The sequence below is a fragment of the Elephas maximus genome, chromosome 26 (genome assembly GCF_024166365.1).
Source record: "Elephas maximus indicus isolate mEleMax1 chromosome 26, mEleMax1 primary haplotype, whole genome shotgun sequence".
In the NCBI taxonomy this organism is placed as follows: domain Eukaryota; kingdom Metazoa; phylum Chordata; class Mammalia; order Proboscidea; family Elephantidae; genus Elephas; species Elephas maximus.
This window is the reverse complement of record NC_064844.1, coordinates 6,632,833-6,658,808: the sequence shown is the minus strand read 5'-3', so window position 1 is coordinate 6,658,808 and position 25,976 is coordinate 6,632,833. Positions and strand designations below refer to the sequence as shown.

The 25,976-nt window shown below is 39.3% G+C and overlaps 1 protein-coding gene across 2 annotated transcripts in view; it reads right to left on the bottom strand.

The window, feature by feature from the left end:
- The window catches only part of PPP4R3B (protein phosphatase 4 regulatory subunit 3B), a 66,830-nt gene that overhangs the window by 23,927 nt on the left and 16,927 nt on the right, over positions 1 to 25,976 (bottom strand). For both annotated transcript variants that reach the window (XM_049870521.1, XM_049870519.1), the window contains exons 4-9: positions 18,508 to 19,131; positions 12,980 to 13,057; positions 9,652 to 9,768; positions 8,268 to 8,384; positions 2,305 to 2,436; positions 1,237 to 1,339 (exon numbers count right to left, since the gene is read on the bottom strand). In XM_049870521.1, the coding sequence (XP_049726478.1) occupies positions 1,237 to 1,339; positions 2,305 to 2,436; positions 8,268 to 8,384; positions 9,652 to 9,768; positions 12,980 to 13,057; positions 18,508 to 19,131 (1,171 nt within the window). The remainder of the gene's footprint in view (positions 1 to 1,236; positions 1,340 to 2,304; positions 2,437 to 8,267; positions 8,385 to 9,651; positions 9,769 to 12,979; positions 13,058 to 18,507; positions 19,132 to 25,976) is intronic.

Here is a 25,976-nt window from a genome sequence, read left to right as displayed (position 1 = left end):
TAAATATCCTAATACAAAGTGAGACTACAACCAGAGGTAAGGCATGTATATTTGGATTTTTATTTTTAAATTAAGTAGAACAATGTAAATAAGTTCTGATTTCTAGGCACACGTGAGTACATGCAGACACATGTACACAGGAACACATCACAGGACTGTACACAGGAGCACCGTGGTCGGCAATTGTAAAAGGCTAGAAACAACTTCAATGTACGTGAGAAGCAGAATGGCTAAAGTGCAGCACGACCACATGAGAGAATACCACGTAGGAGTTAAACGAGTAAGAGCTCTAGGCAACCGTATGGACAGATCTTAAAAACAGCACTGAGTATAAAGAAAAACTGCAGAACAGCCTGGATGCTCTAGTATGCCCCCACACATTCCTGATTTCACCAGTTCAGTTGTATGCTTATCACAGAGCCCTTTGTTTATGCCAGTGATATCTGGCAGTATGATGACATAATACTATAGACTGATGAAATCTGAGAGAACTGCAACATCTATGGCTATGCGTAATACCGTAAAACTAAAAAAACTGTTGCCAAATTTTATACACAACTATGAAAACCTAGGGAGAAATACTTAAAACCCTAGTAGGATTGTGTACTCGGAATGCTTCAAAAATATCTTGAGGTTTTCACTACACTTTAATGAACGAGGCCAGAAGTTATAGCTGATCAATCACCGGTGTAGTTTACGCAAGAAAAATACGAAAGTACAATCAAAAACACATACTTTAAAAAAAAAAAAAAAAAAGCCTTATCTCTATATAAAATATTGGCAAATGATCAGCATTTAGAAATTACGTTAAAATGTTTAAAGAATTTATGTTTCTTCTGGGGTTAACTGTTCTCCACTGTAACTAACTTTTGATTACTCAATCAATTCCTGATCCCGACGTGGTGAAATAAAAGGGTGTTTACTATATTGCCAAACTACTGCCACAATGGCAGTTCCCTTCGATTTTCTGTGCCTCACTCCCGTGGACACCAATCCCACCAGCTTTGGGGGCAATTTCCTTTTGCTAAGTCTCTACATCCCTCGTCCCCACTGTGTGATACTTCTTGCCACATTTTCTGTATCGTTTTCTCCCACAGACATTCAAACACCAGGGAAATCAAGATTCTATATTGCAGTTTACATTTTTAGTAGCAAATAAACAGCCTGTAAGTTGTGATGTTTATTTCACCCTTCTCTAAAAGCAAAAACCATCAGCAGAGAAGTAAGAAACCCTACCCTTTTCATATTTGTCTTCTGAAGTATTGGCCAAAAGTGGTGCTGTGAGGACATGCATACAATGGTTGTAGAAGAAATTCAGAAATTCACTTTTTTCAGTTTTCTGAAACACAGAATTTTAAAAAATGAATACTTTATTACCTTTGTAATTAACAAAACATCTTCCAGAATTAGCAGTGCAGATCCTATACAAACAACAGAACCTTTAAGATACCATGGAAGAACCAAAAAACTAGTTAACGTTCATCTCAACCTTATTTCTGCAGAACTAAAAATCAACTCCATTTCAGGTTATATGTTAAATAAAAATCAAAGCAAGAAAAAAGTAAATAACATTATGAAAAGATTTTCCAAGGAAAAGTATTCAAAACAATTTTTCTCATGTTTGTGATCTGAAATGCAACGAAGAACCAATCAAACAACAATAAAATAAATACAATTAAAAAAAAAAAAAAAAAAAGCCACTCGATGGCAACTCAACTGCTTAAAATGTGGAATCCCAGGCTCCACTACTGAAAAACCAATGACTCAATTATCAAGGCACTGGAAACAGAATGAAATTTAGATCTGTTTTTTTAAATTGTTATTTTTATTATCTGGACATTTGAAAAATACTGCCTTTAAATCTTTTTGCCACTGTATTTTGCAAAACTGGGCCCCTAAACTTGTAATGATTTAGAAAATAATACGCATATTCTTTAATCACAAGGGAATTTGATAAAGGAAAAATATTCCATCATTTTGAGATAACTACTATTATCTTGGAATACTTCCCTAAGAGTTTTTTTTTTTTTTACTTCCTTTTTTATGCAGTGGGGATCACTCAGTACATACTAATTTTGAAGAAGTTAACATAAAGCTATACAGAGGCCAGAGGCCATAAATTCACTTTTCTAACATTTCACTAAGATTTAATAGGCTCCATAATCTTGTATTTTGCTGCAAATGAATTGCTACAAGGGTATTGTGGATACAAATACTTAAGTGCTTATTGTTTTTCTAAGTTTTATTATAAAACCACCTAAAACTGACCAGACCAAAATGTTTTTTATCTCAAAAATTTCTTACATTAGTTGTGGCCAGCATGTTCTCTGGATCAATTAGAGTTCGTAGAAGTCCCATTAGCTGGACAGCGCCTCCTAGCTCAGGATCGGTGTCACAGATCATTTGTTCAATTATTACGTTAATGAGAAGGATATCCTGAAAGAAAATATGTTTCCATTAGATCTCATCTAGATATAAGACAAAAACGCTGACTGAAAGAATTGCATAAAGAAGAATGGAAGAGCTGATTGGAAATTTTTTCTTCCTACTGTTTCTTAAAGTTCTATGAACACACTACAAAACCACACAAAAAACACCCATTGCTGTCAATTCCTAAACACACTAGAGTGAAAAAAAACCCAAAAAACCCCCCGCTCAAAAAAAACCAAAAACGCAGAACGTGCCACAGCTTATGGTATCAGCAATCTAGGTAAGTGGAGAACAAAATCACTTACCAGCAATTCTTGTTCTCTGGAGGTTCTAAGAGATGCTTACACTAGATCTCAGCCTCAGGCATGAATTTACAAGTTCACTAACAAGCAAGGCCACACATCGTGTGTGACCCCAAAACACAGACCATCTCAGCCTCTACCTAGAAAATCCTTTCTAGCAAAAAAAAAATGAGAATACGCGAGTACACAACTCTCTGCGGAGGTGAGTGTGAGCACATGTGACATACAACGCTCTAACGTCAACTGTTACACTAGTACATGCTCCTGGGTCTTGAAGTAAAGAGCTATTATTACTTTAAAAAAAAAAATTACTTATTATTATTTATCTGCCTTCTGTTTGTATCTTTTAAGTAGAAATCCTATGCTTTTAAGTAGATCAAAAAGTATCTGGCCATGCCAAAGAAAACAGCTTTGACATCAAGTCGGTAGACTTGGGAATATGTTTATTATTGGGGGCACCAGAGGGTTAAAACGAAACAGAAAAGCTGTCCAGCTCTCTACATTTTTTCGGCCTTCGACCTTTCCTTTTCTTTCTGCCTGAACATGGAACAGCAATATGGCAACCTTGAGTAACAGGCATAAAAACAAGAAGCTCAGGATGGTGGACTCAGAAGATGGAGTTGTTCTGGCATCACAGAGCTGGGTATCTAATGGCCTCGTGGAGCTGCTCTTTGACTTACTGTGACATGAATAAAATAAAACCTGTATTGGTGAAACTATTACGAGCTGGGTTTTCTGATATGTGTAGCCAAACCCACTCCTACGTGACACATTCACTTCTACTTTCCTTCTTCTTCCTTTCTGTACTGTCACAGGTCAGGCCCTCCTTGTTTCTCATCAGGACCCCAGTTCTGACTAGCCTTTCTTCGCCCATCTGTCCTCCACAATGCTGGGAGAACTATCTTTCTAAAATAGACATCTCATTAAGACATTCTTTTGCTACAACGATGAATGGCTACAAGATAAAAGGCCACTGTTTAGACTAGTAATATAGATATTAAATACTGTAGCCCTGTGCTGTCTAAGGAAACCCTGGTGGCACAGTGGTTAAGTGCTACAGCTGCAAACCAAAGGGTTGGCAGTTTGAGTCCACCAGGCGCTCCTTGGAAACTCTACAGGGCAGTTCTACTCTGTCCTATAGGGTTGCCATGAGTCGGAATCGACTCAACGGCACTGGGTTTGGTTTTTTGGTTTGCTGCTGTCTAATAAATAAGACAGCCACTCACCACATGAGGCTATTTAAATTACAGTGAGTATCTCAGTCAGACTAGCTACATTTTAAGGGCTTAGCAGTGAGTGACCACCATGCTGGGCAGAACAGAACAAACATTTCCATGCTCATGTAAAATGGTACTCCTCTGGCTTACCATTAGAGCGTCACTGCAGAGGGAAGGACGAGGAAAAATCAGGAAAGTGACCCAAACGGGGAAAACAGGAGGCAGGGTGAAGGGCTGCAGTGCTGGGAATTTCCTACAATCAATAACACCAGCTTTCACACTCCATGGAAACCCTGGTGGCATAGTGGTTAAATGCAACAGCTGCTAACCAAAGGGTCAGCACTTCAAATCTGCCAGGTGCTCCTTGGAAACTCTATGGGACAATTCTACTCTGTCCTATAGGGTCGCTGTGAGTCGGAATCGACTCGACGGCACTAGGTTTGTTTTTTTTTTGTGTTCACACTTCATGATATAAAAGCCTCCAGACAAGACGGCTTCTAAACACATCTATCTGATGAGTCTGTCTTCTCATGATCTGAAGTCTCATTCTAAAGAGACATGGGTAACTATGAAAGAAAGTAATACAAAAGACATGAATCCACAAAGTGCCCAATCCCCAAATAAGGACCTGTCATTTGCAATAAAATTTACTTTAAAAATAAATGTCAAGGTTACTTATGTACCACAAACACCTCATGGGGTTTTGTTCCTTGGTTTGGAGGTTTAGGGTCATGGTTTCAGGGGACATCCTGGTTCACTGGCCTAATAACGCATTTAGTGCTTCTATTCTACCTCCTAGTTCATTGTGTGCTGCCCAGCATCAAAAAGCTTGTTAAGTGGCCATCCAAGGCAAAACAACTGGTCTCTATTCGCCTGGAGTAAGAGAGGAAGAAGGGTCAGGAACAGGAGGAGGAAATGGAATGCGTGGCTAACTGCCTCCATGAACAACTGCCTCCTTTGCCATGAGACCAAAGTTGGGTGTTGCCCTGTTACCACTACTGAACATTTTGATTACAGATTCTATAGGCGAATTCTTATCCAAAGGTGGAAAATGCAGAACGAACTTCAGATTCTCATGGACTCCAGACTTTGTGGAGCCATGGGGGCTGGATGAACCCTCGAACCTACTGCCCTGAGATAATCTTTAAACTTGAAACCAAAACTATCCCCTGAACTAAAATCAAACGATAGTTTGGCTTAACTAGTGAAGGATGTCTGCCTTGAGCACTGTGCTCCTTTAAGAACTATCTCTATGGGACCAGAGTGACAACAGCAACTGGAAAGATAGGAAACTTAGGAATCAGTTATGTTAACGGAGGAGGAACCCTCTAGAGAAGGAGGGCGAGAATGGTTGAACAACGTGAAGAATGTCATCAATGTCACTGATAATTGCACATCCAGAAACTGCTGAATTGGTGTATGTTCTGTTGTGTATATTCTCAACAACAAAAAATAAATTATATTAAATATATATATATATATATATATACACCCACATACATATATATGTATCTCAAATCAAACTTCCACTTCTGGCCAAGATGGAGTGACAGGAGCTGGATTTACCCTTCTATCTGCAACAACCCCAAAACGGGTAACACCTATGAGATTATGGTTGGCAAGATGCTGGACATCAGCCAATGAATGACACTAAGAGATGAGAAACAAACGAGATGAGCCCTCTCTTATTCTTATAAGATTACTGGATTCTGCCAAACTAAGTAAAAAAACCTGCTCCTAGCATACTGGAATTAACTATGGACCTAGAGATCATGTTGCATAAAGAAGTACAGCACGGCAAGATGTTCTTACCTCTGAGGTTCTCAGCTCAGCTGACAAATTAAAATTAGTCTACTAAAATGCATGATTAAACCCACTCAAAAGTAAGATAACATACTTGCAGAAACAGTGACCAATCACATCCTAAGCAAGATAGTCAATTGTCGAACATCACTACCAGGAACTTAGCGGTCTGCAAGGCATGTTTTATTTCTGAGTTAATACAATAAAGCAAGCCTGGTGAGCAGAAGGACTAGCAAAATCAAGAGGGCCAGGCTCTGACCACAGTACTGCCAATAATTAGCTAGCTCAGTGACCTTACATACTCCTCCAGGCCTGTTTCTCCACTGGTGACACGAGGGAATGAGCCAGATCACTGAGGTTGGACCATTTTCCCAAGCTTCAAACGCCATTTCTAAGTGTCTGCTGGATTTCTTTACCAGCACTACACACAACAAGTACAAACTGAATTTCTTTTCTTCCACCTTCTTCTCTAAACAATGGCATTGCCCAGGTTAGAAAACTCATACTAAAGTAGTTTCTGCAGAAATGAAAAGATGTCAGGCAAACTGTACTGGAAAATACCTAGGCTGTCAAACAATGACTTGATCCTAATACAAATCACTACAGAGTAACCCCTGCGGATTCATTCCAATGCTGGGGCACCAGTCTATTTTAGACAACACCCTCATGAATTTATAGCCTTAACAACTTCCTTCCCATTAATGTCTGCTTATTCCAGTGTTCTCTTATTTTTTCAACTGCCACGTAGCTTCTGCAATTATAACTTTCCGTTCTAGCTTCTGCAATTATAACTTTCCGTTCAGAATCGGCCTCTAAATGCCACCATCATTCTCCAGCAGTACTCGGTGAAAGGGTCTGAATCAGGGTCAGCAAACTACAGTAACGTTTTAGTGGAACACAGTCACTTTCATTTGCAAACTATTTATGGCCAGTTTGCACTACAATGGCAGAGTTAAGTAGTTGTCCATACAAAGTCAAACTTATTATCTGCCCCTTTAAGAGAAGTTTGTCCACCCCTTACTTAAATAGTATCATTTAAGTGAGTTCAACCACAAATTCTGGGAGATGTTTCAAAGTTTTAATAGTTTCTAAAACAAAGTTTTAGAGAAAATGAGGCTCCTGTCTGGTTTCATCACACTCTAACCTCATACCATTTTAAAGACGCAGGTACTTTTATTCTGGAAGTACATTTAAGTAAGTTTAAGAACTCTGTAATATTGCCCAAAACAATCAGCAACAGCTGCTGTGCCGTCTTAAGAGGGAAAGTTTCAGGTACTTGTACATGGAATTCAGGATATTTTATCCAGAGTCTCAGTACCTCTATTTTCTGATGGGGAAAGATAAAGAATATATTTTCACTAACTCCATGACAGATTTCTTAAAATTTTAACCTCTTGAAATTAGAGTATATCTTATAATCAATGGCTTCTCCAGTCACCATCGGCCAAGTGGCAGTCATGACTTAGTTTTAAGAATCTTCTGCTGACAGACACTTCCTGGTAAGATTCGTGTATCTTAAGATTCAATGAACATAGTAAAAAAAAAAGAGAAGAATGAAAAAATGACAAGTGCGGAAGGAATATTCTGAAATAGTATCATCAAAATCACTCAGGAATGCTGTAGAAACATTTCCAGTTTTTTTTTTTTAAACATAAATGGAAGAATTAAAAAAAAAATTCTATGCACATAAAATTCGCTTGTGGCAATATGAATGGATCACAAGTATGACGATAACGATACGTACTTCTTTCAACCCTTTCTGACAGGTTAGAAAAGAGCTAGAGTAGTTCCTTAAATTCTACAGGAGAACTTAATGTGAAATGGCAGTACAGTTTAGACATAAAACTTACGGCCCATTTTTAAAAACTGGGGAATTTTATGACACACGGAAGTTAAAAAAAAAAAAACCCATAACAGTTACTGTTGAGACGGCGATGGGATAATCACAAGGAAATATCAGACAAACCCAATTGTTGGATACTGGGCCAGAGACCTTTTGCTTTTGTCTTGGCTCAAAAGGACATTAACTGGGACAACTGACAAAATGTGAATGAGGACTGCAGGCAGGTAACGGTACAGTAAAACTGCCAATTTCTTGATTTTCATAACTGTACTGTGGTTATGTAGATAATTATACTGTGATTACACAGGGTCGCTGTAAGCTGGACTCGAGGGCACCCAACAAGGCGCAACAATAGGTGAATGAGTGCCTGAGGTGAAAGTCTCCGCAGGGCTTGAGATGACATTTTATTAGCAGTTGAAACTTGCTTTAAGACCAGTATCTAAGAATCTGATTCTCTTATAATCTATTTACCTCAACACTAGTTTGAATATCTATTTTACAATAAACAAATCAACTGTCATATATTCTTAACTTTCCAAAATTACAACTGATCAGAAATCCATTATTTTGCTTCAAAAAAGAGTAAGGTTATTGTTAATGCCCTTTCTCTCAAGAGTTTGCAAAAACTTTGCCACAGGCAATTCAGAAAGAACTGCAGTGCTATTTACTCACGTCATCGCTCTGCTGGGCTTCTTGCATGACGAATTCTCTGACCATAGATGGACTAAACTCTACCAGGTAAGAAAATATATCTGTGGCAGCGGATCTGACTTGCAAATCATCCATGCCCTGGGAGGGGAAAGGAAAATCAGGCTCCTTGGAGACAGTTAAAAAGTTAGCCTTGCATTCCCCTTTTCTTTCCCACATCCATGCACAACTCCTTTTTAGATTTAAACATTTTACTGGAATCAAAATTTAGAACCTACCCTTTTTTTTTTCCTTTTTTTCTATTATCAAAACTTTTAGGCAGCTTAACCAATCATTAGTTCCTACCAGTTTTTATTCAGAGCAAAGGCATATATCCAGAGAATTTAAGTTTAAGAATCGTCATGGGATTACAGAGCAATGCTTTAAAAAGACCAGAAATTCGGTTGTCTTTTTTTTTTTTTGCAGGGCGGGGGCGGGGGGTCTTCAACACAGGCAAATCCTTGAATGACCTGTCCTAATTACAATCATCCAGAATGTGTATTTCGCCCTGGATGGGCCAGGTTACTCCTTGGTAACTGATTCTATCCTTGTAATTCTCCTAATAAACGCTTTTGGGCGTTTTTACCCTTTCCCACAACTTAGTTTTATAGGACAGTGAACCTGAATGCTTTTCCCTAACACATCATTCCGAAATTACCAAATCTCCAGGGTGTTCTGGAAACATCCTCTAAACCAGAGTTCTCAACATGTGGTTCATGGAATCCTGACAAGAGGTCTAACACCCTTTGCGGAAGTACATGAGATTACAATTATTTCTATAAAAATATTAACATGTTATTTACCTTTTTCGGTCTCATTCTATCCAAAGTACAGTGGGCTTTTTCCCAGAGGCTAGGTGACATGTGATACTACGGCAGGCTAAAGACAGAAGCGTCTGAAAATCTACGTATCATCTAGTAAGCCAGATACTAAAGGGATGTGCAAAATGTAAATCGTTCTCATTCAATATTTTTTGTTTTGAAAAAGTCAATTTTTTATAGAAGTTATGTCATTCAGGTTAATATATAATGGGTTATCATTTTTAAATGAATAAATATTTAAACAATTTTTTCGGTTTTAATTTTTCATACAGTAAGTACACATAACACTCATACTAAAACAAGGGTTAACAGTTCTGAAGACTTGTAGGATTTTTATTCACTTGAAGCCATATTATATGCAAGGGATTACATATTTATATTACAAATTTAATAAGATCTGAAAACATTTTTGTAGTAATTCACTGTTAGATGAATAACTTGTATTATGAAATTTAATATGCATTATTAAAATGAATACTTTCCCACCCATAATATAAATCTTAAAAATTCACAATTTCAAAAATATGAGCAGAAAACTGTATAATTACCATTACAATTTCAAGAGCTGGAAGAATCCCCAATTTTGCCAAAGTTTTGAAAAATGCATCCCTGTTTTGAGGTTGTAATGTCTGAGAAAATGCACAGAATTCCTTGAAAAAATTAACCTGTAATGTCAGAAACAATAGTGAGAAGTCAACAAACATATAAAAATAACCTGGGAGCATGATGGAATGTGATCTACATGACAATACGGAATCCTGCTGGACTTCTTTTTTCCAGGGTATCATGGCTCTCTGAAACCCACATGAAGGAACATGTTGTAAGCTAGCACCCCATTAAAAGTCAACTTGGGACTGTTCCTCAGTCACTGACCAATTAGTTTCCTAAGGCAATTACACCGTATATATCACAGGTGGAACCTCAGGAGGGGTAGCCTTATGTCCGCTACTTGCGATTTACAATGACCTCCAAGAGTGCCAGGTAAGCTGGTTGTCTGGAATTGAGAGCACGTATTTTCACAGAAGCCATGCTACAATAAATTGTGGCTGAGTTCCCAGGGAGCCCTTAAATAATGATTCAGTTTTAAGAATTGGAGACGACATTAGAAATCCCTTAGTCTAAAACACTAATTTTAAGAATGAGAAAAGCAAATAGGCTACTAATAAATAACTACATCTAAACATGATGGATGACTTTAAGTCAGCAGTCTTTCACAACTTCTTGAAACCCCAAATATATGATTATAATGTCTGAAAAAAATGGCAAGCAGCTGAAAAATAGCAATCACTTTCCCTTTGGTTTATATTTGAAAAAAGCACTTACAAACACATACAAAAAAAAAAAATTTCCAAAGAGCCAGATTATTCGTCATTAAGAACATTCTGCTTACCTCTTGTTTAAAAATACAGTGTCTCTATAATGTGAGTACCTACAACCCTCAGAATGTGTAAGTCTGTAGTTTGTCCTAACATAGACCACTTATCTAACTGTGGATTTATAAGGCATATTCATTCCACTCATTTGCTAGGGGAAAGAAAAAACACATCAGGATATCTTCGAGTTTTCAAAAATATAGAAGATAACAAACTTAGAAACTTTGAGATTATTTTAAAGTTGAATTTAAATACATGTTTCCTCTCATACTAATTATTAAAAAAGCCTCTTAAGAGAAGTTAACAAACTCAGTATTAAAAGCTGTGCATGCCCCGATCAACAACGAAAAGACAAACAATCCAACTAAAAAGTGGGCAGAGGACATGAACAGACACTTTACTGAAGAAGATACTCAAGCGGCGAACACATACATACAAGATGGTGGTAATCATTAACCTTTAGATATGCAAATCAAAACTACAATGAGGTACCATATCTCACCCCTGCACAAATGGCAATGATCAAAAAAATCCATAAAACTACAAATGCTGGTGAGGATGTGGGGAGACTGGAACTCCTATCCACTGCTGGTGGGATTGTAAAATGGTACAACCACTACGGAAAGTGTTATGGCGCTTCCTCAAAAAGCCAGAAGTACCTTATGATCCAGCAATCCCATTTCTAGGTCTATATCCTAGAGATCTAATAAAAGAGACAGGGACAGACATAAAGTGCACCTGTGTTCACTGCAGCACTATTCACAAGAGCAAAAAGATGGAAACAACCTAAGCACCCATCGACAGATGAATGGATACACAAAATGTGGACTCTACATACAACGGAATACTAGGCTGTCATAAAGAATGATGAGTCCTCGAAACATCTTATAACGTGGGTGAATCTGGAGGACATCACGCTGAGCGACGTAAGTCAATCACAAAGAACAATCACTTCTTATAAAAGGGATCACACTTCTAAAAGACCACAAGAAGAGATGTACGTACAGAGACCAATGCTCACTGCTGGTCACCAGGGACGGGTGGTTGGTGGGAGAGAGGGGAGAAGAGATGTATGTACAGAGACCAATGCTCACTGCTGGTCACCATGGACAGGTGGTTGGTGGGAGAGAGGGAAGCACTTTCCAGATAGTAGACACTTATTATTTCTGGTGATGGGAAAGACAGCCATTAAATGTGGGTGAAGTGCACACAACTTGACCAAGGTAAATGCTGTCACTAAGAAGTGCACAAGAGAAAAGGCCATTTTTGGTAAAGAATATAACAAATAAAATTGTGCAACAACAGAAAAATATGTGTGTAGTTACACAAATATGTACACAAGCATGTGTACGTACGGGTATAAACCTGAGTACATAGATGCCCACAGACGTATGTATATGCATATGTACATACAGGTATGTTTGTGCCTGCATGTATATTCATAAATATAATAAACCAACATAGGAGACATAGTTATCAATACTTCTTAGGCATAACCAAATACCTTGTGAGGTTGGTTTTCTGGGTTTGAAGGCTTAAGATCTTAGTCTAGTGGGACAACTAAGTTAAATGGCATGGTATAGTCCATAAAGTGTATGTTCCACATTCCAATGTGGTGAGTAGTGTCTGGGGTCTTAAAAACTTGCGAGCCGCCTTCAAAGACACAACTACTGGTCTCTACTCGTAGAGAAGAAAATATTCTACAGAGCTAGTGGTCTACACGAATGACAGCCTCATCTACCCCGAGACAAGAACAACGTGATGGTGCCTAGCTACCACTACCTCCTGTTCTGATCAGGGCCATAATCAAAGGATCCTGATAAAAAGGGAGAAAATGTGGAACAGAAAACATTCTTAAAAAGTCCAGACTTACTGGACCAGTTGAGACTAGAGAGCTACCTGAGACTATAGCGAGACAGTCTTTAAACCTTAAACCAAAATTATCCCTTGAGGTCACCTGTTAGCCAAATGATAGATTGGCTCATAAAGAATTGAGTGATGAGAGCCTTTAAGAAATCATCTATATGAGACCAAATGTTCAAAAATTACTCTAAAATGAAGATGAGAAGGTAAAGGGGCAGGGAAACTATTAAAAACAAACAAACAAACAAAACCAACCCAGTGCCATCGAGCTGATTCCAACTCATAGTGACCCTACAGGACAGAGTAGAACTGCCCCATAGAGTTTCCAAGGCGCGCCTGCTGGATTCGAACTGCCGACCCTTTGGTAAGCAGCTGTAGTACTTAACCACTACGCCACCAGGGTTTCCAGGGAAACTACAGAGTACTGGAAATGGTACAACCAGAACAGTATGAATGAGGACGATGACACTGAAGAATGTAACCTACTTTACGGAATAATTTGTGTAGAAATTGTTAAATGAGAACCTGATTTGCTGTGTAAGCTGACAAAATAAAATATTACTTAAAAAAAATAAAAGCTGTGCATGCCAAAAGAGTAAGTGCCTATTAAGGGTCTGAATTTCAAGAATAAATAACGTACCAATTCACGCCGTTTATCATCATCTGTAGCCTCATCTGTTAATTGTGCAAAAACTTCAGACAAAAACTTCTCATCTTCCTGCGTAAGAAGAGGTAGTTACTAAAAAGTATTAATGAAAACATAAGATTACACTCATTTACATGACTTACACAAATTATAATGAATGCAGCTGAAAACTCAATAGCATTTTCATCCTGAAACCCAGGGTATATTCATGCTACAATTTTTCAAAACTTGAATACACCACTCAATTTTTGTTACAAATACATTTTATCTCCTTTAGCCATAAACCTCGACTATAAAATACTCTTTGAAAAACAAAAAATACATATTAGAGGTCACGCATGGGAACTCATTTACTTAAACTTGGAGAGCCGATTATTCACTCTGAAGCTAAACAAAGCAAACAAGTTTGAGGATCTCACTGTCAGTTAGTTCACAGGCAATTAGAAAAACAAGGAGAAGAGTGACAAGGTGGGGGCACAGGTGCAACAGTAAGGAGGCTGACCTCTGGCGGCAGACAATTACAGACACAAGAACTCATGGAACAGAACAACCCAGGGCCATCTGTGGCAGAGTCTTATGTGTTCCTATGCTCCCCAAGCATACACCTAAATGACAAAACACAACAACTGCTTTTCATACTGATGCCTCTGAGATATTACAACATCCAAAAAAATGCCTAAACCCATTGCTGTCAAGTTGATTTCGACTCACAGCGACCCTATAGGATAGAGGAGAACTGCCCCGTATGGTTTTCGAGGCTGTAATCTTTAAGGGAACAGACTGCCACATCCTCCTCCCACGGAGCGGCTGGTGGGTTCAAAGCGCCGACCTTTAGGTTAACACCTGAGAGCTTAATAAATGTTAATTTTCCTGAGCATTCTTTAAAAAGAGAAACAGAAAAATACAGCAGAGTTATATATTGTATTTTTTTTTTTTTAAATATAAATTGTGTATACAAAGACTAGAGGGGATATAAATGAAAATGTTAACTGTGGTTATCTTTTGGTGATGAACTATGATTTTCTTTTTTGTTTACTGATATTTTCTAATTTTCTACAATGAGTATGGACTATTAAATGACAAAGAAAAAAACTGGCACAAATATTGAAATTCATTTTAGAGATTTCCATCAAAATCTACTAAAAGAAAATCATTAGTACTTTCAAGTTTTATCTTCAAAATTTAATTTTCATGAAATATAATTTCTCTTAATTAAAGGAGCATGCTTCTAAATGTTTGCAGTAGTCATACCTGTATGTTTGATAATAAAATCAAACCTCAGCAGGTAAAGGACTGTAGATCGTCCATGAAGTGGTATCAATCCCTTGATGTTTTTTTGAAATAAGGTGAAGTACATGTGAGTAAGCGAACGAGAAACACTAGGTACAGTTACGGAGAACAGCACATGCTCTCCCACTGACATCAACTGGTGCGACGCGAGGACAGAACACCAAGACAGATAAACCCTTTCTTCAATCTGACTCAGAACGCTGCTTCTTTTGCTTCGTTGGCTCGTTTTGGACCTTGTGCGTGGTAGCCTGAATCAAAGGCATATGTAATCTTTTACTTACCCCTCAAATCGGCTTTTTTCCAAACACATTTAGTCTCAGTATTTTAGGTTTTGATGCATAAGTACAATTTACCTCCATTTATACCTTTTATGAGTTTTTATATTCCTCAATCTTTCCCAGACCAATCTCTCCTTTCCTGTCTGGAGATTTGTAACTTTTTCAGAATATTTCCATGGGAAAAAAGTTCCAACTCCTTGATAATAGTAATTTCCCATTTAAATTCTTCTTACAAGTTTCAGTACGTGTGAACTAACAGTTAGAATGGCAAAAAGTAATACTACTTGAGGAACCTCAAACAGTATAGTCTGTCAGGGGAATGTTTTCTGATCTGTAGTTTTTTTTTTTCCCCCTGATTTCTAACATTATTCTTTAGAGTATCCTTCAAGCAATGAACACATTAAGAAAACAATTAATTGACAGTTTAAAACCTATAAATACAGTTGGAATGTTACCCTCTAAATTCTTTATTCTCAAGTAATTAAACTGGTCTTATTAGATCATTTTAGTTTTCTTTTCCATTTAGTTTTAAGAGCTTTTGTTTTAATAAAAATAACTATATAAATCAAATTGTCTATGGCTGTTTTTTGGATAACATAACAAAACCTTGTGTAAAACAGACTGCTTCTAAAAAATCTGAATCAAATTATTGTCTTTGCAATAATGTAAAAACAAGGCAAAAATCAACCAAACAAAAAATCCAGACCCCAGTCACTCTTTAGAATCTCGTAAACACAAAAATTTAGACTCAGATCTGCACTGAAGAGACGGCCTAGCTCAATTTGAAATTTCAGGAGACTGTGGCCCAAAGCGTAGACTTATCTGAGGTTACGGAGCTGGCTAGTGACAGATGGATTTAGCATCTAGGTCTCCCATGTAAGGACGTTTTTCTCTCCCCAACAAATCAGCCAGCCATAGGAAAGGTTTCTAAGTAGTTCAGTTATCATCCAAACCAATGCAACACACACACACACACACACACACGAACGGGCCACATCTAATCAGCGTAACACTTAATGTGTTGAGTCCTACTTTTGAGCCTAAAAGTAACCTTAAAAAAATCAAACAAAGGATCATATCACACGAACAGATGTTTCTGTCATTTTTAAGGCACCTGAAGGTTTTATATATTCGGTTAGTAGCTGGGGTAACAGGTTCAGGAATTTCTCTTTCAATGCTGAAAGCTTGAGATCTGCAAGATACGTCAAAAAAAAAAAAACAAAAACTAAACTGATCTTGCTGGATTTGTTTTAACCGCGACTCCTTGCTACAGAATAGTGGAAATGGACGTTGTGTGTTAAAATGTCAACATCTGACATTCCCGTCCTCCATAAATCTCAGCAGATGGGAAACAAACTTCCCGTTGTGAAAAGATCTTATTCTGTAGCTGTCTGTGTGGAAATAAACTCATTTTATTGGCTTTTAGTAATGTACAAAACATTTTTAGTGTATTTCTCAAATTTTAGCACAAGAGATTTTAACCTGCAATTAGCTGGAAAATCTGAGTTAACTAAAACCTCAGGACCCTATCATGCTTAAGAAGATGGCAACCTGTATTAGAGTACACAGCAGGGGCCAGACGCCATACTACGCACTGTCGAATAATTCCTCAGCAAGGAATTCAGGCTGGGATTTATATGTACCTCTGTACTATCTATCTCACTTTGCTTCAGTCAAATCAAACTCTTACATTTTCATTTGCCTTCTACAACTTGGGAGCCCTGGTGGCGCAGTGGTTAAGCACTTAGCTGCTCAAATCCACCAGCCGCTCCTTGGAAACCCTATGGGGCAGCTCTACTCCGTCCTATACAGTTGCTATGAGTTGGCATGGACTCGATGGCAAAGGGTTTTACATAACCCATGCAACAGCAGGTCAATACTCATTTAAGAAGTCACCTATATGAACAGCAGAGAGCCAGGAGGGTACCTGGCAGTACCTAGTACCTACTCAAAAAGCTTCTACTTGGAAACCTTAGAACTGGGTTTTAGTGAGTGAGCCTTACAGCCACTGGCCATGATTGTTACTTTCCTTCTCACATGCTGCTGAAAATACCACTCAGGACCACTGCTGGCACAGAGAAAAACTAAGTGGTAAGCCTTAGATAAAACACAGATTTTCTGTATGCTTTAAATAATGGGTAGTTCAACGTATCTGGACATTTCATAAAATGCATCTCATGGGCCAGAAATGGGTAAAACTTGCTTTTAAAAAAACTCTTCACTTGATTCATATAATTCACTTATAGCCTTCACAATAACACCAAGCACAAAATATATAAAATGATATACAAAGTACTGCAAATATTTATAAATAGCTCTACATAATTTATTTTCTAAATATAAAAAAGCATTTACTTTGTGATATCATGGATCTGGAGCCATGGTGGGGCAATGGTTAAGAGCTGTGACTGGTAACCGAAAGGTTGGCAGCTGGAATCCACCAGCCACTCCCTGCAAACCCTATGGGGCAGTTCTACTTTGTCCTGTAGGGTTGCTATGAGTCAGAACCGATCTGATGGCAATGGGTTTGGTTTGGTTATCACAGATTTGGAAACCTCCCTGAAGTCAAATGCAGTCACTGAAAACCACACTGGAGCTTCTGTCACTGGGTCCTGTCCATCAAGGGTATTGAGTATGGCTCTATTTTCAATCTCCTGAGACTAAAATGGCTTTTCTGTCAGTAAGATGGTACCCTGGACTGAATAATATGACTTAAAAATAAAAACAGGTCCATATATTACAAATGAAAGCTAATCTGTAGGTCTAACTTCCCTCACACTACTTGGAATAAGAAGAAATCACAGGTTAAGAAATTATCTGGAGAAGTGCATCCTATACCAGAAGTAAAGTGATAATAACAGAAAGGTGAAGAGTAAGTGAAGTGGCATAAACTGGGCTGTCATACTGAATACTACGCCAGAGATTCTCAACTTCCTGGTCTCAGGGCCCTTTAAACTCTTAAAAATTACTGAGGACTCCCCTTTTATTATATATCTTATGTGTGCTGATCTTTATAATAATTGAAATCCAACTGAGAAACTTAAAAACATTTAATTCATTAAAAAAATAAACTCATTATATGTTTATGAAAATAACAGTTTGGGGGAAAACAACTGTATTATCCAAAATTTAAGATATTCAGTAAGAAAATTTGCCCTTTTTCACATATTTGCAAATCTCTTTAATGTCTGGCTTAGTAGAAGACAACCAGATTGTTATATCTTCTTCAGCACTTAGTTGTGTTGCAATGTTGTTTTGACTCAAGTATACGCAGAAGTATACGACAGTCTCGCACTGGCTAGATAAGGAAGAATCCCCCAGATTCCTCTGAAAGGGTCTTGCGGATGAGAACTGCTGGACTGAGTACACAGCAGCTGCTCAATAAACTCAGTGACTGATATAGAAATACCAAAGGCAGTACGGTAGGAAACGGTAAGTACAATAGGATATACCTCAAATCTTCAAAATCATGTTTACTACATACTGTCAGAGGGTAAATAAAACGCCAATTTTACAACTCGAGGAGACAGAACAAAATCAACTCCACACAGTAAATAACCTAACTATCATTCCCTGCAAATTACTAAATGTTTCTCATCCTTACTGCACACGCGAATTACCTGGGAAGCTTTGAACTTGGGTGTGTGCATGGCACGTATGTTCTCTCTCTCAAACACACACCAGTAATTTCTGAGTCTCACAAAATGGAATAAAAGATAGTTTTAAAAAAGCTGCATCACAGAACATTCGAATATATAAAAAGTCACATTAAAAAACAGTAATTCATAAAACCACAAGATAAAATTCTGTTTGTAAGCCTGACAGTATATTTGAAATAAACAAATCTTTAAAAAAAATTAAAAAATAATAAGACGGGATGAACACCAGCTGGAACCATGAAAGCAATCAAAGATCACAAAACAGAATTCTGTAAGAATGCCTCAGTTTACTTACCTGCAACATGCTGACTATCTCAACTTTGTTGAAGAAAATAAAAGACGTGAGAGTAGAAAGAAAATTCTCTTCAAAAACGGATGGTGTAGGCAAAATGATGTCCTGAATGTACTGTACCCTGTAAGTCTGATGTATTTTTTGTCTTAGTTCAGAGTCTGTTATTGGTATAACTTCCTTAAACTTCGCAGTTTTGGTCAAGAATTCTCTATGCCTTTTTGGCTGAGCCAGGGCAGGGTCATATTCGAGGCATCCTACGACATCCATGATACACTCGTCAGAAAACATTACCTCAAACAGAGTTGCCTTATTTAGGAATAAGATTCCTCTAATAATTTCATACAAATGGTGTAAGCCTTCAGTGTTTTCTAGGTTCTCACACGCTTGGAACAGCTGCAGTAGTTTTTTAATATAGCCTTCATTTTCCAAGGCCAGAGCCAGCTTTTCTCTACGGATAGGTGAGGAGAGAACCGAGGTAACTAAGTCAGCTATCTCTTCAAGTTTATTGAGTTCACATGTGGGCAGGTCAATCAGATGACTGGTTTCAGGCATTTCCTCAAAGCGTTCTTCTTCTGATTCATCGATGAGGTCCTGTGTGACTTCCACTGATGGGTCCTTACCTTGAACCTAAAAATACCCAAGTACAGCTGGTTACCTTAAAACACAGAAGAATTCAAAACTTTGGAAATCAAATCATTGACCCCTGAATGTAAGTAAAAATACCTCGTAAAGAATCAGTACTAGGAATACCAAATATCAAAGAAGCCAAACCCACTGCGTCAAGTCAATTCTAACTCATAGTTACCCTACAGAACAGAGCAGAACTGCCCCATAGGACTTCCAAGGCTGTAATCTTTACGGAAGCAGATTGCCACATCTTTCTCCTGAGGATTGGCTGGTGGGGTCAAACTGCTGTCCTTTTGGTTATCAGCCGAGCACTTAACCACAATGCCGCCAGGGTCCTATTAGGAATATGTTGTTATTAGGTACTGCTGAGTCGGCTCCGACTCATACTGAACCTATAAGACAGAGCAGAACTGCCCCACAGGGTCTCCAAGGAGCAGCTGGTGGATCTGAACTGCCGACGTTTTGGTTAGTAGCTGAGTTCTTAACCACTACCCCACCAAGACCCAACTAGGAAGATAACCAAAAACTGCCGTCGAGTTGATTCCGACTCACAGAGACCCTATATAAAAATCACTGTTAATTAAAAGTAAAGTCTAGCGGAGGGAAACACACCGAGTTTAGAGCCAATTATTTGAATCTAGGCTACTGACTGCAGACTTGCCTCCCCTCTAAATTTCCCAACCTATAAATTAAGGTTAATTCTAATCCCTGATAACTGAATGTTTCAGCCAGTGTTATGTAGATTTATGTTAAGTTACGTTAACAACCACACGCAGGTGTTTAATAGCTTCACTACACCTAAGAATTTTGGTTTCCGCAACAGGTGACTCTTCTGCTGGCCCCCAAGATCACCAGTGTGGTTTTTCAAGTAACCGACCGCACCACTGCACTGGCCTGACAAGGACATTACTGAGTTCAAACCAAACTAAAACTCCACTCCTTGTGTGTTCGAGAGTGAGAAAACGAGATTTTCCTCAAATTACTTTTGAAATTCACGTTAGAAGAAAAAAAAAGGGCATTTACTTAAGACCTGTGATACAAGTCTCCAAGTTCTAGTATGTAGACAAAAGTCAAAATCACATTGTAATGGACATTCAGTCCAACATTCATGACTAAGGTTGACAGACTGCTCAAGATACGTGTGACTCATAACAAATTTTCTGTAATGAATCACTCCATTCAACAACAAAAAATGCTTAAAGCTTACTTTACTCCTCATGAATTCTTGTTTTAACACAAGAATACAACTATTCTCACTCTTTTCCACTTCAAAACATCCCAAATACACTGAGTAGAAAAGGTCCATAAATTTCCAAATCCAGCAAGGCAACCAACACATGGAAAAAGACCTAAGAGCTCAGAGAAAGCAGCAGTAGATATGCCGGGGCACACAAGGTACCTCTCTTCCTAACCGGACGAAAGCACTTCTTTTATTGTTGAGTTCTCATCGGAGTAGCTGGGCATGGGGAAACTGACACATAACATGAGAGCAGTATGAGCAACGGTGTCCTAACAGCAGCTTGGATAAAATGTTACAGGAACTTAGAGGAATGGAAATTTCCTTTTGTGGGGGTGTGAGGAGATACCAGGGAAAAAGATCATAAAATTAGTGGCACTTGTGATCTTATGTGGACTTTCAAAGACAGGTGAGATTCAGACAGGGGATAAAGGTACTACTCAAAGCTGAAGGGCAAGGCTACAGAGGCAGAAAAATGGGAAAAGGTGACATGCATGTGGCAAACAGGAAACTGAAAAGTGGACTGAAGCCAGGTCACGAAAAGCCCAGTCAGTTACTGTGCAGGGAAGTGACGTGTGCGGAACTGCCCTTAAGAAAGTTGATCTGCATCAATTTTGTGGGGTAAGTTTGAAGATACAAAGTAAGGCATTATTCTAAAGTCTACACAAACAACTGAGTTTGGGTAGCAATGGTGGGACAGATGGGGACAGGTACCTGTTATGGACTGAACTGTGTTCCCCCAAAATGTGTGTTGTAAATCTTCAGCCCTATACCTGTGGTAAGGAGCCCTGGCGGCGCAGTGGTTAAAGCACTTGGCTGCTGACGGGTCGGTGGTTCGATCACACCAGCAGCTCTGCAGGAGGAGGATGTGGCAGTCTTCTTCGGTAAAGATTACAGCCTTGGAAACCCTATGGGGCAGTTTTACTCTGTCCTATAGGGTTGCTGTGAGTCAGAATCGACTTGACAGCAGTGTGTTTGGTTTTTTTTTTGGTTTACACCTGTGGTTATAATCCCATCTGGGAATGAGTTGTGTTATGTTAATGAGATGGTATTAGTGCGGGGTTTGTCTTAAATCAATCTCTGTTAAGATATAAAAGAGATCAAACAAGCAAGTGTGCAAACAGAGATGGGGGAAGATGGATGCCATACCACATGAACATCACCCAGGAATCATGGACAGCCAGGCCCACAGCTGCTGAAGAGACAAGGGAACTTCTCTCAGAGCCAAAAGAGAAAGCCTTCTCCTAGAACTGGTGCCCTGAATTTGGACTTTTAGCCTCCTAAATCGTGAGAAAATGAATTTCGTCTGTTAAAGCCACCCACTTGTGGTATTTTTGTTATAGCAGCACTAGATAACTAAAATAGTGCCAGAAAGAGGAGGAATGACAAATGACCCTATAACTTTAAACGTGCGATTAGAAAGACTATGGCTCCTTTGAAGGAGGAGTGGTTGGTAAGAATTCAGTTTTACTAAGTTTGAGGTGTTTGAATGCCCAGCGGCTAACAAAATCTGTGAGTCTACTACTCAGGAAGAATAGGGATAGAGACTTGGTATTAAGGCAAGAGTTAAAGCCAGAAGACTCTACGACAATACCAAGAAAAAGAGAGAGAAAGAGAAGTGGAGTGTGAGGTGAGGGTGGGAAAGGAAGAAGGAGCCAGAGGTTATAAAGAAAGAATAAGAGGAAATCATTATGAGTTAATTTGTACTCCGAATAACTATAGTTTGTGCATGTTTAAGAATAAAAGCACAGCTCCAGCAGCATTTACTAGGTTAATGCAGGCTTATCTCTGTGGTATCTAGTATTAATCCCTACAGGCTTCCTGGATTTCCTCCTAAACTGAAATCTCACTGATCTCATCTGTCAATCCCAGATAACCCCAAATATCTATCTGGATGCCATTAGCGCTGTCCACCAAGTATTCCTGGTTCTCTTTTTTGAAGCACACGAGTTCCTTGCTTCCTTCCTTGAAGCTACGCAGCTGTGTGACTCGCTCTGGCCAATGAAATGTGGGCAGAAGTGACATATGTAACTTCAGGACAGAATGTTTAGAAGCCAGCGCTCTGATTTGCCACTTTTCTTTTACACTCTGCAATAACTGCCGAAGTGTTAAAATGAATCCTCTATCAGTCTGAGGCCCTGAATGGCTCTGCTGAGCACAGCCCGCCCTCCTCATACCCCACCCCACACCGGTCAAATAAGCACTAGGGAAAAATAAAACTTTTGTTGGGATAGGCCACTGAAACTTAGGATTTTGTTACCACGACATAACCTGACCTCAACATTCTTAAAGTCAGCCAACGAACTGTGCTGAATGGGTTCATGGTAAATCTACACTATCAAGAGGGTTTAGTTGGAGTCTTTGGATGGCCCAAAATGTTAAGTGGTCAACTATTAGCTGAAAGGATGGTGGTTCGAACCCATCCAGAGATGCCTCGATATAAAGGTTTGGCGATCTGCTTTCAAAAGGTCACAGCCTTGAAAATGCTATGGAGCAGGTCTTCTCTGCATACCTGGGGTCGCAGTAAGTCAGAATCACCTCAACAGGAACTAAAAACAATAGGGTTCTCAGTGGAAAATTCCTTTTTACACCCGATTAATCTCCTATCCTAGTTCCCCAGTTGTTGCTTTAAGCCCTCCACCTCCCTTTTCAGCCCTCAAACAATAACTTCACCTTTAAGTCTCAGAACATGAGGCTTCCTTTGAAACAGAGGTCCACAATATTGAAATCCCTCCGACATCCTTCTCTGTCTCCACTTCCTTCATCTGTTTCAAAGAAAATGTCCCTATCTTCTTCTGTGGTTAACACTTCCATATGTACTTTTGGCCTTATGATTTCTAAAAGCTCAATACGTACCAAATACCTTTGTCCTTGTTTTATAATTCCTTCCTCTCCAGTGGTTCCTTCTGTTCTCTCGTTCTCCTAAAGATACTTACTGCTCTCTGAGCTGCCAAACTTTTCCAGAGAAGAGCTTTCTTTGTTTGACATCTTCATTATAAGGGGAGGTATTAGTCATCTAATGACGCTTTAACGGAAATACCACAAGTGAGTGGCTTTAACAAAAGTTCATCTTCTCAGTTTAAGAGGCTGGCGGTCTTCTCAGTTTAAGAGGCTGGCGGTCTGAATTCAGGGTGCCGGCTCTAGGGGAAGGCCTTCCCTCCCTGCCGGCTCTGGAGGAGGACCCTGAGATATCTTCGGGTGGCCGGGCATCTCTCTTCTGCCATCTCTGCTGCTTAGCTTGCTTGTTTAATCTCTTTGTATCTCAGAAGAGACTGACTCAAGATATACCCTACAGCAGTCCTGCCTCATTAACATAACAACGACAGCTGATACCCAAATGGGATTATAATCCCCAGCAAAGAGGTTAGGAATTATAATACCTATTTTGGGGGGACACAATTCAATCCATAAAATTCCACCCTTTGGCCCCCCCCCAATTCATGCCCTTGCCACATTAAAAAATATTCACCCCATCGCATCATCACAAAAGTCTTAAATCAACTCCAAGTCTAAAATCCCATCTTCTGAAGTGTGTAAATCAAACATGTGAGACTTTAGGGATATTTCATCCTGGGACAAAATTCCTCTATCTGTGAACCTATGAAATCTAGATTGCAAGTTATCTATTTCCAAAGTACAACAGTGAAATAGGCACAAGGTAGACATTTCCATTACAAATGGGAGAAAACGGAGGGAGAAAAGGGATAACAGTACCCAGCAAGTCCAAAAGCCGGCGGAATCATCTGCATTAGGTCTCAAGGTCTGAAGACAAGTCTCTGTCCTTTGGGATTACCCGGGCAATGGCTCTGCCTTCCAGATTCTGGGGGTTGGCCACACCCTCTGGATTCTGAGTGGAGGCTCCTCGACCCTGGGCTTCAGCTCTGCCTTCTAGATCCACTGGGGCAGCAGCTCTGTTCCCTTGGCTTTGTGCAGCCCCATTCTCCTAGTCCATCTGAGTGCCGTCCCACCCCCTGAGCCCGGTAGGCCCTGTTCTCTGCCCCTTGGGCATGGCAGTGTCCCCCCGCCAACTTAGCTTTGGGCAATAGCCCCATACCCTTGACACACTTTAATGGCAGCGCCACAGTCCAGAACTGAGTTGGTAAAAATCCAACTCTTTGAAACCTAGGAGGCTGCGGCCCCACCCTCTGAAACTAAGAAAGCCCTGTTTCCTGTGCTTCTTCCAACAGCTTTGTTGATCTCCGAGCTACACCAGGGATGGTCCTTTTCCTTTCTTGGAGGACAAGAGATGAAGCTCCTTTGTCCTGTTTCCTGCCTGTGGAATTCCAAGAGGCAGACAACTGTTCTTTTCTTTTTTTCTTTCTCTGCCCCCTTTTGTCTAAGACGATGAGTTTTCTGTTGTGGTAGTTGGTTAGATCCATCAGTCACAGGCTTAATTTCTTTAACAAAAGATTGTGTAGACACCTCCTTGGTGAACATTCTAGGACATGTGTCCTTACTTTGTACAAAAGAATTTTCCAAATCTTTAAGTTGTTCTCATTTTGCACAGTTCATTAAGTCCATCTCCTTCTCACATTTTAGTATAAGCAGCTCCTTTAAGATCTTGCTTAGAAATCTCCTCAGCCAAATACTCAAGTTCATCACTTACAAGTTTTACCTTCCACCAAACATTTGAACATAAATTCAGAAAAGTTCTTTACTACTGCATGAAAAGCACTGCCATTACCCTTCCTCCATTTTCCAATCACCTGTTCATCGTTTTCTTTTAAAGCCTCACCAGAAGCACATTTCGTGTCCACATTTCTAGCAACATTCCGTTGCTGGTGCCATATGTACTCTCTAAGATGACAAAGACTTTCTCTATAGCTCTCCTCACTTTCTTCTGAACCCTCACCAGAATTGCCTTTGACATTTATAATTCTACCAACAGTTTCTTCAAGGCAATCTAAGCTTTTATTACTAAGCCAAAAAACCAAACTATTAAGCTGTCAAGTCTTTTCTGACTCATAGTGACCCTACAGAACAGGGCAGAACTGCCCCATGGGGTTTCCAAGGAGTGCCTGGTGGATCTGAACTGCCGACCTTTTGGTTAGCAGCTGTAGCTCTTAACCACTATTCCTCTACCCATTAACCCAATTCCAAAACCACTTCCAAATGGTAGGTGTTTGTTAGAGCAGCACCCGCACTTCTAGGTAAGAAATTCTTAGTTACCTAGTGCTGCTATAACAGAAATACCACAAGTGGATGGCTGTAACAAACAAATTTATTTTCTCACAGTTTAGGGGGTTAGAAGTCTGAATTTAGGGCGCCGGCTCTCGGGGAAGGCTTTCTCTCTCTGTCAGCTCTGAAGGAAAGTCCTTGTCTCTCTGAGCTTTTGCTCCTGGACAATCTTCATATGGCTCGGCATCTCTTCTTCCCCATCTCTGCTGCTTAGCTTGCTTGTTTAATCTCTTTTATATCTCAAAAGTGACTGACTCAAGATATACCCTACATCAATCCTACCTCATTAACATAAGAAAGACAACCAATTCCCAAATGGGATTATAACCAAGAGCACAGAGGTTAGGAATTACAACACATATTTTTGAGGGACACAATTCAATCCATAACAAGGGTAAAGAAATAACTTAGTTAATAGGGCTTTTACTGA